Below are 20,534 nucleotides of genomic sequence, written 5' to 3'. Positions count from 1 at the left end.
GGGGAAGATGTTAGGCACCCCTCAAGATCCACTAGTGTGGTTTCCGGCCAGACAGTTATTGTGAATTTAGCGAATAGACAGGTATGGGCTCAAATATTAGGGGATTTAAACACATAAAAGAAAGAACATTTGAAAGAAGCGTTTTAAAAAAGGAACAATTTGCAAATAAAGGAAATAGGTCCTAGGTTCATATTTAATATGGATCACCCCACACAATGTCCGGTAATCACTCCTTAATGAGGGGCTACACATGACATAATTGCGTGGTCATCATATCCATATCTACTCTTCCCACCCCGTTAAGGTATTAAAGAGACGGATTAACCTCAATTACTTATTGCATGCTATTACCCGTACCATTCCTATCAATCCCGAAGGCACTTAAGACTACTAATCCTAAAAGGGAGGGATATTAGGCTGACTTGAGGTTTCAAAGGTAAAAATCTAAAATGGCATACAAAACATATAGAAGACTGCACGTTAAAGGGGAAGCACATAACACATAAGGCTCAAGTATACCTCCTCAAACAAAAGCACATAACTAGCATGACTTGCACATACTTTTTTGGGTCTGATTAAAGAACATAAAGACGAAGGAAGTTAATTATTGAGGCAGATTAGTTTATTACATAACTCAAAAAAGAAGTCTGAATCAGGCCTGTCTGTTGGTTGTAGCGATTAACAGAAGTAGATACAGTTTACAGTTATTATTCGAAGGCTTGCCTAAGTGTTTAGACGGGGTCCTATAGACATGATATCTACCGAGTTCAGAAGGTGATGAGACAGTAATAACGAAGTGTTTGAGATCCTATAGGAATTCTTGCTAAACCTTGTTAAGTAAGGGAATTAGATTATTAAAAGAGATGCAGAATGTATAAAAATTAAATTAGTCTGATTACAGATTCTAAAGGTGATAATATCTACTATTACAGATTTTAATCTTATGAACATGATATCTAACATCGAATGTGAATGAAGCGAATCAGAATTATTTAAGAATAACCATAGGCATGATTTCTATGCGTTACTGATTTTAGATCCTTATAGACATGATACCTAACATTGCATGTGAGTAGAAACGAACAGGATTTTACTTATGAACCCCTATAGTCATGATTTCTATATGTTACTGATTTTAACGCGTTACTGGATTATAACCACTTAGGCCCTAAAACATGGTATCTAAACAGTGACAAATGCGCAGGATTTTAGATGATCCCTATAGGCAGGTTATCAAGATGTGGAGTTGAACAAGAAGTTCTATAGACATGGTTTCTAAATGCAGTTTGAATATGCAGAAATTTAAAATAGTCCTATAGGCATGGTTTCTACCCTTGACATACATAAAATACCCAACCCTTTTCACTAGCTAGCCCCAAATATTTATTACAACTTATTACAAATAAAGAATACTAAATACTAAATACATCAGGAAAATACAAAGAAAAGAATTACAACCAGAGGAAGCCTGATTCTTGACTTCCTATCTGAGTTATGAGATAAACTAACTCAAAGACCCTGATCCAAAGCCTTTCTCGGACTTGAGTGTGTCAGAGTTCCCTAAGGGCCTCAATAGGACCCCGGGCAGTGCTCACACCAAAGTTTCATGACCAGAATAGGGACAAGTGCAGTATGGAAACGCCAGCCCTCATGTGCCCAAGTTCAGAGGGAGCTCATGGGTCCCAAGGCAAGGCTCACATGAGGGGGGAAAAACTTAAGTATAAGAGGAGAGTGCAAGTGCAGAAACAAAGCTTTGAGAACTAAGAAAGTAAAGAAGAGGGAAAGAGGTGCTGGGAAACGGCCATTAACACTTCAAACAAGTTGATAATTTTACATCAAAGGGGGCAGGGGTTTGGGAATCCATTTCAAGGAGCCAATATACTTAGGCATAAGTTAATTCTGGGCATGCACAACAATAGGGAGTGCTATCATGCTTGTAAAATCAACCAGCACACACAACATATAAAGGTAACATGGACGTTATGATCCTAGGAGGACCAAGTTTGAGTCATGTTCAGCAATATTCGATGCTGTCATGCCCCAAACAAACCAAAAGTATCAAACATATTGGTGTAGGGATTTAGGATTCATAATACATTGATTCAGAACAGGAGAAAAGAAATTACAACATGCTAAATAAGGTACTGAATTAGATACAAGCAATAGGCAGACAAGAATGCAAGAATATTAAGTGAGCATGTTGTTGTTGATGCTAAAAACTTAACTAGAACATACCAGTCCAAGAAGCAAAAATGCAGTAAAGAAAGGTAGCAGGACTTCGAGATATAGCTTTAGCTTTCAGCCAGCTAAACAGACCACAGTACAAGTAGTAAAGCAAGAGAGAGTGTTTTTAGTGTAAGTGTGAGTTCAGAACTAAAAGTGTCCCTCTTGTGTTCGTGTGTTAGAAAGAAGAGAAGGTGCAGGGTACTTATAGCTTTTGAAAACATGTGAGAAGTAAGGTAATAAGTGAAGTTTCAATACAAATATAGAAATAATCACAATCAGAGTCAATTAACCAAGTGGATCCCCTTTAATTAAGAGATCACTTGTTTAACGGGCAGTGACAAGCTCAAAATAAGGAAAGAAAAATTAGTTTATAAGCAGAATGATTGTTGCCATAAAAGGAGTAGTAAAACCATCGAGTAAGTAATCCAGTCTAAGTACAGAAATATACTTATTTTGGAAAAGGGTTCAGCAAAGTAAAATAAGGAAAGGAATCAATTAACCTTGACAGGCGAGTGAAATTAGAATTCATAAAAGAAAGGTTTTGAAATCAGTCACAAAATTGAAGATCAATCAAAGAAGGAACCTCAGCATATAAATAGAGTACACAAAACACTAGACATGCGAGGCCAAACCTATTGGCAAAAGAAACATCATGCAATAGTAGCACAAAGTTCAGTAGATAGCAAACATTCGAAGCATGCTAGTCAAATAGGTCAAGTCAAGTTGAATCAATAGGGAAGAAAAAAAAGAGTATCAGAAGCATGCAAAGGTCTCACAGTAACAGATGAGAAACCATTTGAAAAGTTAGGGTTTCAAGCATAGTCGAGTTTTAAAGATAGTAGAAACCCAGAGTCAGAGGAATCACATGAAGGAAAGAGATTCTGAAACAAGGAACTTCAAATCGAGTCAACTATTTAAACGAACAATTTCAGACCCAAAGACATAGGGTTTTTCAACAATAGTAGAGCTTAAAAGATGATAAACAAACAAATCAAACAAAACTTAACTAAACAAACACGTACCTGACAAACAACTTTTAGAACTTGACTGAGAGCCAAAAGAAATTAGGGTTTTCAACAACAACGAGTTCGAAAGAAGGTAAACAGACGAGTCAAGCAAGAATTTAAACAAACAAGCACACATCTTAAACGTATTAAAAGTTAGAGAAGAGATTTTGAAATAATTTAACAGGAAAAACCCTAATCGGAAAAGACAGAGAGTCGTTTTTTTGAAAGCAAAATTGAAGAAACTTCGAGAAGATGCCTAAAAGTTCAAAGCAAGCATAGATATAAAGTAGATTTGAAAGAAATCGAAAGGTCTTAGAAATTAAGGTTTCAGAAGAACCCAAAAGCAACGAGAAAGGCCTTGAAAGTTACCGATCTAACCAGGAGAGTCAAAGGTCTGACGCGAACGGCCATGGTTGGCCGGAGAAAGGGTCAATGATTACCGGAGAAAGGCCATGAACTAAAATCGAACAAAGACTGGACCAGAGTTCTTCATAGTCTGGCCTTGAAACCATAAGAACAAACACGTAGAAGCCATGGAAGGCTGGTACAGGTCTCCGATGACCTCGGAAGGCCATGGATTAGGGTGGCGGCAGCTAGAGTTTGAGGGTGTTGTAGAGAGGATTTGGGAGAGGAAGGATTTCAGAGGCAGCGTATGGTAACAAATGAAATGGGTTAAGGGGGTCTTTTGGGTTTAATTAGGAAAGGGCAACCGGTGGCCGTTGATCTAAATGATCAACGACTGAGATTTAAGGGGTTAGATGGGGATCCGAGTATGGGTCAGCTTTAATTGGGTCAGGGTCAGGTATGAGTGGGAATTGGGCCGGGGTAATTGGGTTTGAATTGGGGTAGAATTTGGGCTACAATTGAAATGAAATCTGGCTTGAATTTAAATAGTCATTTTTTCTTTATTTTATAAAAAATAGTAAATTAAATTCTAGAAATAAATAAAAAGTGCTAATATTATTCATGGCATATAATTATCAATTTAAAAATACTGGACTTAAATTTTATAAATATAAACGCAATTAAATCTTAAAAGGGGCTAATGTTGCAATTATATGCAATTTAGCTTTAAAAACACTATATGAATTTGTAAAAATATACAAAAATTGTCTTAGACATATTTTAGTATAAATATGAGAATCATATAAATGAATCACTAAAAATGATAATTTTGGGAATTATTACTGAGTTTTTTATGAATAAAATAGGGGAATAATTGGTTTCAAAATCTTTACAAATTAAGGAAAAATAATAAAAACATCTGGACATACTTTTATATACATACATATGTTATTTTGAAAGTATTTTGTGTATTGAAAAATATATAGGAAAAAATTGGGTATCAACAGTTGCCCCTCTTTACCCGGGTAGGATGAAAGAGTTGTCGGGTAAAGATATGATGGCCAATTTTGACCGAGCGGAATGGTTCGAAGAGGTTTAGGCCGCACCCTAGCTTCTGAGCTACCTACATATCCCTAGTTTTACAGGAATCAGGCCATATATAGTTCAGGATTCGTTGGTGGAGTAAGTCGATGGAGACTCTTCAAGAACGAACGCAATACCCAAGATGGGGTGGTTAAGGTTTGACATAGCTGCGGGAACTGGAGCGGTATAGCTCCTGCCGAGACGGCCGTTGCTTTCCGGTGTACTTGCAATTAGAAATAATACATGCGTGTACTGTGCATGAATTTAAACATGATGCAAGTTCCCGTCGGACCATGAATGTTATCTTTGGACAGTTAGGATGACGTCTTTTAGATCATGATGTCCTGGGCCATGAAACATGCAATAAAGGATTCACAGTCCATGAAATGATGCTCTCTGGCTGTGAGGATAATGCCTCCGAACCATGATGCCTTTGAATTATGATATGCAAAAGATTAAAAGGGGGGTCCTCAAGCCATGACATGGTGTTCTAGGCTATAAAAATGGTGCCTCGGAACGATGATGCTTTTGGATAATTTGGTGATCTTTCAGCCCATGAGAAGTAGTAGGTGGCGATCTTTCAGCCCATGAAATGCAGTATTTGGCGATCTTTCAGCCATGCAATGTAGTAGTTGGCAATCTTCCAGCCATGCAAATGTAGATAAAATGGCGATCTTTCAGCCATGCAAATGTAGATAAGGTGGTGATCTTCCAACCATGAAAATGTAGGGGTGGCGATCTTTCAGCCATGAAAATGTAGGGGTGACGATCTTTCAGCCATGCAAATGTAGGGGTGGAGATCTTTTAGTCATGCAAATGTAGGGATGGCGATCTTTCAGCCATACAAATGTAGGGGTGGCGATCTTTCAGCCATGCAAATGTAGGGGGAGGTAAAGCTTAACCTTGGAAGGAAGAATGGTAGCCTTATACAATGCAAAAATGCAGATGGAGACAACGTTTAGTCTCGGAAGGCAGAATGGTAGCCTTATACGATGCAGAAAATGCAGATAGAGACAGCGTTTAGTCTCGGAAGGCAGAATGGTAGCCTTATGCAAGAAAAAAGGGTAAATGGTAATAGAGTTTTCTTAGCTGATAGCAAATTGCGGTCTTGTGACTGCTGGGGACATTGTGACACACTAAATGTCACTGGTGTGCGTGGATAGAAAATGTTGGTAAGTGCGACAGTTTTGAGAGTTGTATTCCTGAACAATGTTTGTTTCGTGAATGTATAATATGTCTGATGCTTTCATAATCCAAGTGCCTGCATCCAAAAAAAATCGTGAGTTTTGTAGGGGGGAAGGTTAGTTCGTATCCCCGCTAGCTCGTTGACTTGTTCGGTTTTGTTCTGGTGATACTATATGTATCATCGGGGTAGCATTGCTAAATAAAGCAATTTTAGTAATAAACATGCATGATTTCATAAAATATGACGTATGTAATTACGAATAACTTTTAGATGAAGCGACGACTATGACGTGGTTCAGTACATTGCAACCTCTCTTGCTACGGAATTTTGACAGTCTTCCTCAAAATTCTGCCCAGTTTAACGGGTTGAGGTTTCTGACTATTGTTTGCGACGACCGACTGAAATTACTTCAGAATTTTGAGGGTCCTCCTGAAAATTCTGCCCCAGTTTCCAATTGCGAGGGGAATGAATTTTTTTTTGAATTGTGACCGAACCCATAGGGCTGCCTACGTATCCCCTCTTCAAAGGGAATCAGGTCAGGCGTAGTTCAAATACATCATATACGGAAAGCATGAAAATTACACGTAGTAACGCTTGACTGCATCTGAATTAATTGGTTTTGGCCAGACTTCTCCATCCATTTCTGCAAGTATGAGGGCTCCTCCTGTCAGAACCCGGTGAACCATGTATGGACCCTTCCAGTTGGGAGAGAACTTCCCTTTGGCTTCATGTTGATGCAGGAAAATTTTCTTTAATACCAATTGTCCCAGTGTGAACTGTCTCGGCTTGACTCTTTTGTTGAAGGCTCTAGACATTCTATTCTGATAAAGCTGACCATGCAAACTGCATTCATTCTCTTTCCATCTATAAGGGCTAGTTGCTCATAACGACTTTTCACCCATTCTACGTCGTCGAGCTCAGCTTCCTGTATGATCCTTAGGGAAGGAATTTGTACCTCAGCGGGAATGACAGCCTCTATACCATAAACCAGCATATAGGGGGTTGCTCCAGTTGATCTATGGACTGTGGTGCGATACCCCAATAAAGCAAATGATAACTTCTCGTTCCACTGTTTATGCCTCTCTATCATTTTCCTCAATATCTTCTTGATATTCTTGTTGGTGGCCTCTATAACTTCATTCATTTGAGGCCTATAGGTTGTGGAATTCTTGTGTCTGATCTTGAAAGTTTCGCACATGGCTTTCATCAAGTCACTATTGAGGTTGGAGCCATTATCAGTAGTAATTGATTCTGGAATCCCGAATCGACAAACGATGCTTTCGCGGACAAAGTTTACCACGACTTTCTTGTCACTTCTTCGACCCATTTGGTGAAATAGTCGATTGCTACTAGGATAAACATGTGCCCATTGGAGGCGGCAGGCTTGATTGGGGCAATAACATCCATTCCCCAGGCGGCGAACGGCCATGGTGAGCATGTTGCATTAAGCTCATTTGGAGGCACCTTCATCATGTCTGCATGTATCTGGCAGTGTTGGCATTTTCGGACATACTGGATGCAGTCTGTTTTCACAGTCATCCAAAAGTAACCAGCCCAGAGTATCTTCTTTGCTAAGACAAAACCGTTCATATATGGACCGCAAGTCCCAACGTGAATTTCCTCTAGTAGTTTGGATGCTTCCTTTGCGTTGACACACCTTAGTAATCCCAAATCAGGAGTCCTCCTATACAAGATTCCTCCACTGTGAAAGAAGTTGTTGGACAATCTCCAAAGCGTGCGTTTCTGAGTAGGATTTGCAAGCTCTGGGTACTCTCCTTTTGCCAAATATTCCCTGATATCATGAAACCAAGGCTTTCCGTCTGTTTCTTCTTCAACATGGGCACAATAAGCTAGCTGATCATAGATCTTTACTGGAATGGGATCAATGAAATTTTTGTCTGGATGTTGTATCATGGATGACAGGGTGGCCAATGCATCAACGAACTCATTTTGGACTCTAGGAACATGTTGGAATTCCGTTTTCGTGAACCTCTTTCTTAATTCTTGCACGTGATGCAGATACGAGAGTAGCTTGGAGTTCTGGGTTGCCCATTCTCCACGCACCTAATGTATGAGTAGGTCTGAATCTCTAATCACTAGCAATTCTTGAATGTTCATGTCAATGGCCATTTTGAGCCCTAGGATGCAAGCTTCATACTCGGCCATGTTGTTGGTGCATGGGAACCTAAGTTTGGAAGACACCGGATAATGCTGATCAATTTTTGATACCAGGACTGCTCCTATGCCAACTCCTTTGAAATTTGCTGCTCCATCGAAAAACAATCTCCAACCACCATAGGATTCTGCAATGTCCTCACCTATTAACGATACCTCTTCATCAGGAAAATATGTTTTCAGGGGTTCGTATTCTCCATCCACGGGATTCTCGGCAAGGTGGTCTGCTAGTTCTTGTCCCTTGATTACCTTCTGAGTCACGTAGACAATGTCAAATTCACTCAATAGGATTTGCCACTTGGCTAGCTTGCCAGTGGGCATGGACTTCTGAATGATCTACTTCAAAGGATCCATCCTTGATATGAGATATGTTGTATAGGCACAGAAGTAATGCCTCAGCTTCTAATCTACCCAGGTCAAAGCATAACAGGTGCGCTCCAACAGAGAATACCGGTCCTCGTACGGGGTGAACTTCTTACTGAGGTAATAAATGGCCTGCTCCTTCCTCCCTTTTTCATCATGCTACCCTAGAACGCAACCGAATGCTCCATCCAATACTGCGAGGTAGAGTAATAGAGGTCTACCTAGCTCGGGCGGGACCAAGACTGGTGGTGTCGACATGTATTCCTTAATTCTGTCGAAAGCTTTTTGGAAGTCATCAGTCCATTTGGTAGCGGCGTCCTTCTTCAACATCTTAAAGATTGGCTCACAGATGACTGTGGATTGTGCTATGAACCGGCTGATGTAATTAAGTCTCCCTAAGAAACTCATTACGTCCTTCTTGTTCTTTGGCGGTGGAAATTCTTGAATAGCTTTGACTTTTGATGGATCTAGCTCTATTCCTCGGTGACTCACAATAAACACAAGTAGTTTTCCGGCAGGAACCCCAAATGCACATTTCGCGGGATTTAGTTTTAGGTTGTACTTTCGCAATCTATTGAAAAACTTCCTCAAATCTTCCATGTGATCGGTGGCTTTCTTGGACTTGATGATGACATCATCTACATATACCTCAATTTCCTTGTGTATCATATCGTGGAAAATGGTGGTCATGGCCCTCATGTAGGTGGCCCCTACATTCTTCAGGTCGAATAGCATCATCTTGTAATAGTACATTCCCCATGGCGTAATGAAAGCCGTTTTCTCAGCATCTTCTTCATCCATCTAGATTTGATGATAACCAGCGAAGCAATCTATGAATGACTGTAATTCGTGCTTGGCATAGTTGTCGATCAGGATGTGTATATTCGGTAAAGGGAAGTCGTCTTTCGGGCTGGCCCGGTTGAGATCTCGGTAGTCGACACAGACTTTGACCTTTCCGGCCTTCTTTGGTACTGGCACGATGTTGGCTAACCATGTCAGGTATTCTACTACCCTGAGAACCTTAGCTTTGACCTGCTTGGTGACTTCTTCCTTAATTTTCAACTCATATCAAGCTTGAACTTTCTGAGCTTTTGCTTTACCAGCGGACATGTTGGATCGGTTGGCAGTTTGTGAGCCACAATAGATGTACTTAGACCAGTCATATCATTATACGACCAGGCGAATATGTCCTCATATTCCCTTAGAAATTATGTGTATTCCTTCTTTTCTAGTGGCGATAAGTGAACGCTGATTCGTGTTTCTTTGACATTTTCTACATCTCCCAGTTTAACAACTTTTGTCTCGTCCAGGTTGGACTTAGGTCTATTCTCAAAATTCTCAACTTCTTTAACAATCTCTTCTGGTATGTCGTCTTCCTCTGAATCAATGTCCGTTTGTTATGTTGTCTCGTTGCATGTCACAGTCATCGGTTCATCAAGATAAGTAATAGTAATGCCGTGTAAGTAAAGTAATGAGAGAAAAAAATAATAATGAGTGTTGATTCGTAAGAAAAATCAAAATACTTCGATAAATTGCATAATCGTTTTGAACATTGGAAATCTTATTGCAGGAATCGAAAACATGCAAGAAATAAAAATCTTTTAGTAGATAAGACGGTGCTTGTTTTAGCCTTGCTACCCTGATGCTCGTCGGGCTCTAGTCGTCCTGATGGTCCAGTTATTGAGGTGTGCCCCTCTGCTTATAGCCTGTATGGAAGGGCTTTCCTCCCCATCCTCCTCGAGAACAATACCACAATCTATATCATTGTCTTTTAGGAACAAATTCTTCTCCGCTGCCAGTGCTTCCTCTTCTTCTGACCAATAGATAACATCGGCCGGTTGAAAAGTTTGCTCCAAATGTGGTATTGGCTGCTCCAACGGATAGTAAGGACCATGCCATGGTGGCGACCAGTTGTTGAATTCTTCCCAGGTGTACTCATATCCCAGACCGAAAGTGGTGCCATATTTCTTGAGTTGTATGAGATTAGAGATTCCTTGGAGGTTCTTGCCGAGCCCTTTGCCAGATACGTACCCTCTCCAATTCAGTATACTCTTGATCTTGTTATCCCACTATTTGTCTTTGTCAACAGCATTTACCCATTCGATGTGATTGTAAGTCTCTCCACCTAGCTTTCTTCTTCCCTCGATTGATGGAATGGTCTGGAGACTGTATATAGGGTTGTTACCGTCGCCGTGAATGATCACTTCCTGGTGGTTCCACTCGAACTTTACTGCCTGATGTAGTGTTGATGCTACGGCTCCGGCAGCATGAATCCATGGCCGCCCCAACAGCAGATTGTAGGATGCTGGCATGTCTATCACTTGGAAATCAACATCGAACCAAGTTGGCCCCATTTGCAAACACAGACTAATCTCCCCAATGGTGGACCTTTGGGAACCGTCGAAGGCTTTCACGTTGATAGCTCCGTCCTTCATGCAATCCCTTGACAAATTTCTTAAGTGTTACCAATGGACAAATATTGAGACTGGACCCTCCATCGATCAAGATTCTGGTGATAAAATAGTCTTCGCATTGTATGGTGATGTGCAGTGCCTTGTTGTGACCCAACCCTTCAAGTGGTAGCTCATCCTCATGAAAAGTAATTTTATGACTTTCCAATACCTGCCCCGCCATGTTAGCCATTTCCCCGCCAGTGATGTTGCTTGGCACGTATACTTCACTCAGTATCCTCAACAGGGCATTCTTGTATGCCTCAGAATTTTGTAGCAAAGCAAGGATGGAAATTTGCGTCGGTGTTTTGTTCAACTAGTCGATGACCGAGTATTCCTTGGCCCGTATCTTTCTCCAAAGATCATCCGGCCCTGTCTCAATGATGGGTGACTGATTGGAGGCCTGCTTGCTTGACTCAGCTAAATGTTCAGGGGTATAAACTCTACCAGTTCTCGTCATACCCTGTGCTGCAATAGTCTCTTCGAACCTAACTTTGCCTTTCCTCATTGCCTCGACTGTATAGTCCCAGGGTATTGCCTTTGTATGGAATGGCATCATGGTCGACATCGCCACTAGGATCGACGTGGCTATCTTCACTCCGAACGGAGCATGTACCTTGGGTGGTAAAACCGCAACTTCGAGCGGTGTAGGTGCATTTGCTGGAGACACGAATTCGACCTCAATTGGCGATGATGTCTTTGCATATGACGTTGCTTCAAACTCAAGTGGCACAGACATATTTACCTCAGCATCCCAGATGGATGAATCTGGACTATGATTGGATTAAGGGTAACTACTGGCTTCTTTGGGTCATCACCTTCTGCAATCAATCCAATTGATCCCTCGGGATCCCAATCATCCTCAATTTTAATCATGTGAACGCATCCACCCTTATGGTCTGGCAGGGGATTATTGCGGACATTCGAAGCGGGTTCCTTTGCCACAATGGCCTTGTTGTCAATCAAAGCCTGGATCTTGTCCTTCAGAAAACCACATTCGTCGATGGTGTGTCCCTTCATGCTGGAGTGGTATGCACAGGATTTGTTTGGGTTAACCCACTGAGAAGGGTTCTCAAGAGTTGCAGCAGGGATAGGGGTGACATAACCAGCAGCTTTGAGTCTTTCGTACAACTGGTCAATAGGTTCATCAATGGCTGTGTATTGTTTAGGAGGTCTACGATTGAAATTTGGTCGAGGTCTAAGGAAGTTTTGGCGTGTGGGAGGGGACTGATAGTGCGATGGTTGAGCATTATAGGTTTGGTAGACATGAGCGGGTTGGGAATATTTGGGTGAAGTAGGCTAATATGTGGTGGGTGGAGGTGATTGATAAGTGGGTGGTGAAGTTTGGTAGGAGGGTGAGGGTGCTTGGTAGTTCGGAGTAGGCTGATATGTGAGTGGAGGTATTGGGTATGTTTGGTATTTGATGGGATATTTGGTTCTCTGTGCAACCATTACAGCTCCCATGTCCCTTTTCTTGGACACACCACCAGACTGCAAAGCGTTATTTGTAGCTTGCAAGGCCTCGAAGTTCGTGACCATACCACTTTTGATGCCCTCTTCGATCCTTTCACCCAGCTTGATAATGTCAGAAAATTTATGACTCTCAATCAACATTAGTCATTCATAATATTGCGGGTCTTGAGCCCGAACAAAGAATTTGTTCATATGTTCCTCCTCCAAGGCAGGTCTGACCTTTAGCAGCTTCGGACCTCCAACGAGTAGCATACTCGCGAAATGTTTCGGTGGGCTTCCTCTTTAGGTTCTGAATGTAAAACACATCCGGCGCATTCTCTGTGTTGAACCTGAACCTGTCCATGAAGTCGGACGCCATGCCTACCTAGTTCGACCACTTCTTCGGATCTTGGCTAATGTACCAAGACAAAGTATCTCCCTTCAAACTCCTCATGAATAGCTTCATGCGGATTCTCTCGTCTTTCCCTACTCCAACCAGCTTGTCACAGTAAGTTCTCAAATGGACCATTGGATCCCCTAGACCATCAAACATTTCAAACTTTGGAGGTTTGTACCCCTCGGGCAGTTCAACATCGGGTTGTATGCAAAGATCTTCATAGTTCAGCCCTTCAATTCCTTTACTTCCTTCAACGCCTTGAATTCGGCTAGTCAATTTCTTAAGTTCTTCCGCCAGGTTCCTAATGAGCGAGTCTTTATCATCAGACTCGGGTGTGTTTGAGATGAGTTGGGTAGAGTGTGGCATAGTCTCCACGTAGATAAGGGTGCTATGGTGGGTGTGGAAATGGTCATTTGTGGAGTTCAAGGGTTCTGGGATGAGCAGCGGGGTGTTGTTTGAGGTATGGCCGGTATTGCAGTGGTGGTGAAGAACGGGATGGTTTTGTTGCTTTGGGATATTCTGTGGAGGTGTGGGGTTCTGAGCATTTGGGAAATTGATATCTGGAGTGGTGAAAGAAAATGACAGATTTGCCAGATTCCGAAACTGATCAAGTTCTTCTTGAAATTTTAGCAGCTTTTGCTCGGGTTGGGATGCATTTTCTTTGGAAACCTGAGTACCATGACCATGAGTGACCTCTACCCGTTTAGTTGAGTTCTCTTTTCTGGCGTTGTTTAAATCTTCCATCTTCACTTTGCTCTTGTTTTTGACAGGACTGAGAGGGGGAGTGGGTGGAGGGCCCCTGGATCTCGTGGAATAAGATGATCTTGCCAGAGTGAACGAACTAACCTTTGGGGAGGGGGAATAATAAACAAAAGTAAAAGCAAAAGGTAACCAAGTTAGTAAGGATTATAAAAAGAGTTGCGCTATTTAAACACACAGTGCAAGAATGTAAATCGTGTCCTAATTTGGGGACCTCTTTGTTACCGAGGTAGGCCTAGCGACAAATCGATTTGGAGAACTTAGAATGCTAAATGCCTCATTTTATTGATAAAAAGTATATGAATCCCAAATCGACACTAAATAACAGGAAATAAAAGTCACTAGTGGTCATTGGCCTTATTATATTTCATAAAGCAAAAAAGAAAAACTCCTATCTATTTGGTCCCAGAAGGCCCTTCCCCTGATTCGGCATCCTTGGCTCCATCGAACAACTTTCCCAGCTCGCGAAGTCCCAGCAGTAGGTAGACTCTAGCTAGATGTCCACCTTCATTTCCTTCAGCATTTTGGTAGTCTTCGACCCTCTTGAGAAACTTTCTTTCCAACTGTACTATGCCTCGCTCTAAGTATCCTAATCACTTGTTGGCACTGACAGCCATGTCCTTCTATTCCTCAATTAACTTCTGATTGGCTTCTTGTATTTCACGGTGCTCGCTTTCTCACTCACGGATCCTCTTGCGCAATTGGTTGTATTTGACCTGTGCCTTGGCCCTTTCATCTATGATCCTGTGTCCCCCTAGCAAACCCTAGCTGGCCTAGTCCATCGTGATTATCTTCCAACCATCCTGAATAGTAGGGAGCGCAACCAGCGTGGTATCTGTCTGGCTCGATGGTATCTCTCCCCATGACGATCTTGTCGTGCCTCATATGCTGAGCTTGACACTTATAAGGACTATCATCAACCCGGAAGTCACTCATCTTGTCGACCCTAGGTATAACATGCTTCCTACCAGCCTGTCTCATAACTCGGAGAGGGACATAAGGATAGGTTCCTCTTAGACCGATTAATATCAGAAATGGTGCATCCCTGGATCGGGAGATGAATTCCTCGGTAGGGAACCACTCGAACATCCATTGTACCTGGCCCTCAGTTAGATTATCAAATAACACTACCCACACTTTGGCATCTTCCGGTTGAGCGAACATATTGGGCATGTAATTCATTCGCCTCGGATGATGGAAGTCGATATGATCATCCCAGTCCCTTCGCTGGATCTCTTGTTGGTACTCACCCCTTTGGAAATGCTCTATGAGCCAGAGCTGACGTAGCAAATTGCGGCCTTCGAAGTGTTTGGCTCCTCGTTGACACTTCTCCAAGGCTCGGTATATTTCCGCAATGATCATGGGCACAATGCTAAATGGTTGACCGCCAATTCCTTCCATTAAGGTCTTAGTTACCATAGCCAGTCTGGTGTGGATTCTAGCTTTCTTCATTGGAAACACGATCAACCCTAGGAAATAAAACATGAATACAAAGACCCTTCGATGAATATGCCCTAATGATGTGATAGCAAATTCGTCAGGATAGGTACGGTAGGATTTGTTGTGACTGTACCTCTCATACAAATAGTCAAAGGGGATATATGATTCTTTTAGACATGTCAGTTCTAGATTCTTCTTCAAACCCATCATTTTGAGGAAGCCCCTACCTTTGCGTTTCTCAGGCATCAACAAACCCAGAGTTTCCCATGCTATACCAGCCAATCCTCCTATTTCTTCTAGTAAAGGTGTCATTTCAATGTCCCCGAAGCGGAATACAGACCTCTCACAATCCCAGAACAGAGTAGCAGCTTCTATGATCTTGTTGTTGGGTTGGATTTCCAGGAGAGAAGGTAGGTCTCCCAAATATTTTCGGACAAGAGTTTGATCACTAAAGTGAAGATCCTCCCACCAGCTTAGCAATTTTGGGCGGATGTTGGTGACCATGCCGAATCTGGGGACTTCGTGCCTCATATTTCTGCAAGACAAAAAGGTTAAGACCATACCCCTACCGGACTCAACTATTTAACATCAACAATTAGCATGAAGCTTTTAGTTCTCCAAATAAATGCACAGAACGTGGTAAAATCCATTTGGGTTTAGGGAAACCCAGTTGACTTTGGACAAGACTATCTTAAAGAGTCATTATGCGGACAACATAACTGACTCGTCTAGGTTTGACCATGATGCATGCATAATTTAAACAGAGTAAGGTTTCTATGGGGTTTTAGACTGGTACCCTTAAGCGAACAACTCAAGGGGGAAAGGCACGGAACCGTCGACTACACTGTTGATCAACTGATTTTACCGCAAATATGCCTTTTTCGGATTTAGGGGGTGATAATATCGGAAGAGCGCAACCACTCATTATAAGAGTTGCTATGGGATTTGTTTGGCACAAGTGGAATATGATGTTGAATATGATTATGAAATTATTAAAAACATGTTGTCACGTATTTGCACGTTTAAAAAAGCAGTAAATACAACAGTTTCATAATTTAAAGCAGTAGTAATGGAAAGTAGTAAAGGAAAACAAAAAGACAAGTCAATATTTGAAAAGGGAATATGAATGCTTAAAGAAATTAAACAAGTAATTGCACATAAAGGAGCATAAATTCACAGTAATAGTCTGAAATGGTAAAAGCCTAAAAATCCCCAGCGGAGTCGTCATGCTGTCGTGGCCCCTTTTTCTCGCGAAATCAGGTTTATGACATTTGGAGGGACAACTCGTTCCTTTTGGGAACTGGGTTTGCATTTAAAAAGTCGCCACCTAATGATTAAGGTGCATTAGGGCACCAATAAAGATTCAACTCTGAGTTTGTTTGAATAACCAGAGATTGGGTAAGGGTTTGAAATTATTCCAAGGGGAAGGTGTTAGTCACCCCTCAAGATCCACTAGTGTGGTTCCCAGCCAGACAATTATTGTGAATTTAGCGAATAGACAGGTATGGGCTTAAATATTAGGGGATTTAAACACATAAAAGAAAGAATATTTGAAAGAAGCGTTTTAAAAAAAGGAAAAATTTGCAAATAAAGGAAAGGAGTCCTAGGTTTATATTTAATATGGATCACCCCACACAATGTACGGTAATCACTCCTCAATGAGGTGCTACACATGACATTATCGCGTGGTCATAATATCCATATCTACCCTTCCCACCCTGTTAAGGTATTAAAGCGCGGATTGGTCTCGATTACTTATTGCATGCTATTACCCATCCCATTCCTATCAATCCCGGAGGCACTTAAGACTACTAATCCTAAAAAGGGTGGGATATTAGGCTGACTTGAGGTTTCAAAGGTAAAAATCTAAGACGACATACAAAACATATAGAAGACTGCACGTTAAAGGGGAAGCACATAACACATAAGGCTCAAGTATACCTCCTCAAACAAAAGCACATAACTAGCGGACTTGCACGTACTTTTTTGGGTCTGATTAAAGCACATAAAGACGAGGGAAGTTAATTATTGAGGCAGATTAGTTTATTACATAACTCAGATAAGAAGTCCAAATCAGGCCTGCCTTCTGGTTGTAGCGATTAACAGAAGCAGATGCAGTATATAGTTATTACTCCAAGGCTTGCCTAAGTGTTTAGACGGGGTCCTATAGACATGATATCTACTGAGTTCAGAAGGTGATGAGACACTAATAACGAAGTGTTTGAGATCCTATAGGTATGCTTGCTAAACCTTGTTAAGTAAGGGAATTAGATTATTAAAAGAGATGCAGAATGTATCAAAATTAAATTAGACTGATTACAGATTCTGCAGGTGATAGTATCTACTGTTACAGATTTTAATCCTATGAACATGATATCTAACATCAAATGTGAATGAAGCGAATCAGAATTATTTAAGAATCCCTATAGGCATGATTTCTATGCGTTACTAATTTTCGATCCTTATTAGACATGATACCTAACATTGCATGGGAGTAGAAACGAACATGATTTTACTTATGAACCCCTATAGGCATGATTTCTATATGTTACTAATTTTAACGCGTTACTGGATTATAACCAATTGGGCCCTAATACATGGTATCTAAACGGTGACAAATGCACAGGATTTTAGATGATCCCTATAGGCAGTTTATCCAGATGTGAGGTTGAACAAGAAGTCCTATAGACATGGTTTCTAAATGCAGTTTGAATATGCAGAAATTTAATATAGTCCTTGTCACACCTCCTTTTTTACCTACACCCCGTAAGGGTATATAAGGGAGTTTTTTCCAACTTAAAATGACATCCGAAACGGGATTTATTTATTATTTAAAATTCAGAGTTGCCACTTGGGAGATTTATGGTGTCCCAAGTCACCGGTTCCAATCCCGAATCGAGGAAATGATTGACTCTGTATTACAGTCTGCGAACCAGAAATCCGGGTAAGGAATTCTGTTAACCTGGGAAAAGGTGTTAGGCATTCCCGAGTTCCGTGGTTCTTGCACGGTCGCTCAACTGTTATAATTGGATTATTATCTGATTTTAATACATGGTTTAACCTATGGTTCAATTTTAAACTTTATAACCGCTTTAATTATTTTTAAGGAAGATTGCAACGTCATTTAAAATACATCTTGAACCACGTCACATAAATGCACCCGCGATCCACGATACATTTTATCTAACGTGGTTGAGATTTAGATTTGGGTCACATAAATGCACACCCGAATTTGGAAATTAGGCATTGTAACTATGTCACGGGAACTGTACCCACAATCAAGATGGTTTATTTTATTAACAAAATTAAATTATAGCCGGGTCACATAAATGTACCCCGGATTTTTTAGAAATTAGGTGTCATGACCACGTCACGGGAACCGTACCCGTAGCTATGACAATTTATTATTAATCGCACCTAAAGTAAGTTAGGACGTTAACGAATTGCTTCGCACACAGCTCGATCTCAAATGGGGTAGACACGAATCAAATGCTTCATTTCTCAATCACAGCAAGGTAAGTTACGATAAAAAGGGAACTCAAACTTTAATCTTGCTAACTTGGTACACAAATGAACATTCTATCAATTAAAGTCCACCACGTCTTGTTATTTAGATGAAATATCACTAGCGATGGTCGAGGGCTATCAATATAGAAAATTAGTCAATATTGTTTCGGTACACTATTAATCCTGAAAGGTAGAGTTACAACTGAGGGAGGCAACTAAAGTTCTACATTGCGAAATTCCAGAGAAGGCAACAAAATGCCACAAAAGTAGGAAATGCATTTAGAAGGTCAATTCTGTCTTAACTGCCCACAACAAACCACATTGTTTACAAATTGTTTTAACCTATTTAATTAACTCTTAAAATATTGAAGATAACATGCAGTATTAAATGAGACAGAGGTATTAAAATGACGTACAAACTCTCTGTTAAATTTTCCAACATTTAAAGACTCTCGTCATTGGATTTCACATGCCAAGATATAAGTCAAATCAGAAGAAGAGTGGAAAGTCCAGTAAAGGCCTTATTTAGGTGACAAAATTCCAATAACATCAATGATATAAGACAAAATTGGAATACGATGAAGTAGAAATGGACCTTGGTAGATCTTTCTGATTAGGAATCGAACAGCAAATGTACACTAAGAAACATCGACGACAAAATGGCACCTCGACCGGAAAATCGAACAGAGAGATCGAACAAGAGCTTCGATCGAAGCTTCGACGATGAGCCTCAAACAGACCTCACACGTTGCCGGAGAAACCCGATCTTGAGCCGACGAACTCGAACTCGTTGATAACTGGTGCTATATTCTCGGTGTTTGGAGTAGGAAGGCTGAAGCTTTTTCTTTGGATTTTATTTAGGGGTAAAGGGTGTGGCTTGTGGTTTTCTTAGAATGAAGAGAGGAGTTTGCTGTTTTTTTCTGGTGAAAATGGAAGAAGAAAAATCAATTGCTGCCTCTTTTTTAGCTTTCTATAGGGATTGCGTGATCCTCTCTTTAGCTCCCTGCTGCGCCGTTTTTTTGTTTCTTTTTAGTCTTAGGTCTTGGTATTGGAAAAACTTAAGAGTTAAAAGTGTTATTTTATAGGGATAGGGATTAGGTTAGGTCAAATGGGAATGGGGTATGGGCTCAATGTTTTGGGCTATTCCAAATTAGGTCTTTTCAATTAAGACCAAACAAAAAATTAGCCCCAAATTTCATACTCTTTCTTCTAAAACAAGGCCAAAAATACTACACCATTTATTAATTAACCTTACTTAAGTAAAATAATTATTAAAATAAGATTGACCATTAAAATAAAACTATTTTGTTTTGGTATTTTCAAAATATCGTACTAAAAGATAAAAAAAATAAAAATCATTATAAAATTAAGATAACATTCCTAGAATTATTTTGTATTTTTGAATTTAGTAGACAAATTAAAAGTAACTAGATAAAAATATTAACTAGCTAAATAAGAGAAAATATTTTTTTGTGATAAAATAAAGCAAATAGAGTCAAAACTAGTTAAAATAACTATATTAGGCCTAAACTAAATATTTACACGCTAAAATATATAAAATCTTGGGGAGGGTCAAAAATCACATGTCTACAGTCCTATAGGCATGGTTTCTACCCTTGACATGCATAAAATACCCAACCCTTTTCACTAGCCTGCCCCAAATGTTTATCACAACTTATTACAAATCAAGAATACTAAATACTAAATACATCAGGAAAATACAAAGAAAAGAAATACAACCAGAGGAAGCCTGATTCTTGACTTCCTATCTGAGTTATGAGATAAACCAACTCAAATACCCTGATCCAAAGCCTTTCTCGGACTTGAGTGTGTCAGAGTTCCCTAAGGGCCTCAATAGGACCCCGGGCAGTGCTCACACCCAAGTTTCATAACCAAAATAGGGACAAGTGCAGTATGGAAACGCCAGCCCTCATGTGTCCAAGTTCAGAGGGAGCTCATTGGTCCCAAGGCAAGGCACACATGAGGGGGGCAGAACTTAAGTGTAAGAGAAGAGTGCAAGTACAGAAACAGAGCTTTGAGAACTAAGGAAGTAAATAAGAGGGAAAAAGGTGCTGGGAAACGACCATTAACACTTCAAACAAGTTGATAATTTTACATCAAAGGGGGCAGGGGTTTGGGAATCC

The 20,534-nt window shown here is 40.6% G+C and overlaps 2 protein-coding genes across 2 annotated transcripts; both read right to left on the bottom strand.

Moving 5' to 3' along the window:
- Positions 1–6,425: 6,425 nt before the first annotated feature.
- Positions 6,426–7,276, bottom strand: LOC138868676 (uncharacterized). The gene is made up of 2 exons (XM_070146242.1): positions 6,803–7,276; positions 6,426–6,677 (listed from the first exon to the last, which is right to left on the bottom strand). The coding sequence occupies exons 1-2, from the start codon at positions 7,274–7,276 to the stop codon at positions 6,426–6,428; spliced, it is 726 nt and encodes a 241-aa protein (XP_070002343.1).
- Positions 7,277–13,722: 6,446 nt separating this feature from the next.
- Positions 13,723–19,321, bottom strand: LOC138891069 (uncharacterized). The gene is made up of 2 exons (XM_070174053.1): positions 18,986–19,321; positions 13,723–15,418 (listed from the first exon to the last, which is right to left on the bottom strand). Exon 2 carries the CDS (start codon positions 15,412–15,414, stop codon positions 14,176–14,178), a length of 1,239 nt encoding a protein of 412 aa, XP_070030154.1. The 5' UTR covers positions 15,415–15,418; positions 18,986–19,321; the 3' UTR covers positions 13,723–14,175.
- Positions 19,322–20,534: the final 1,213 nt, after the last annotated feature.

The sequence above is a fragment of the Nicotiana sylvestris genome, chromosome 5 (genome assembly GCF_000393655.2).
Source record: "Nicotiana sylvestris chromosome 5, ASM39365v2, whole genome shotgun sequence".
In the NCBI taxonomy this organism is placed as follows: domain Eukaryota; kingdom Viridiplantae; phylum Streptophyta; class Magnoliopsida; order Solanales; family Solanaceae; genus Nicotiana; species Nicotiana sylvestris.
The sequence above is the reverse complement of the archived record's forward strand: the minus strand, read 5'-3'. Positions and strand labels throughout refer to the sequence as shown.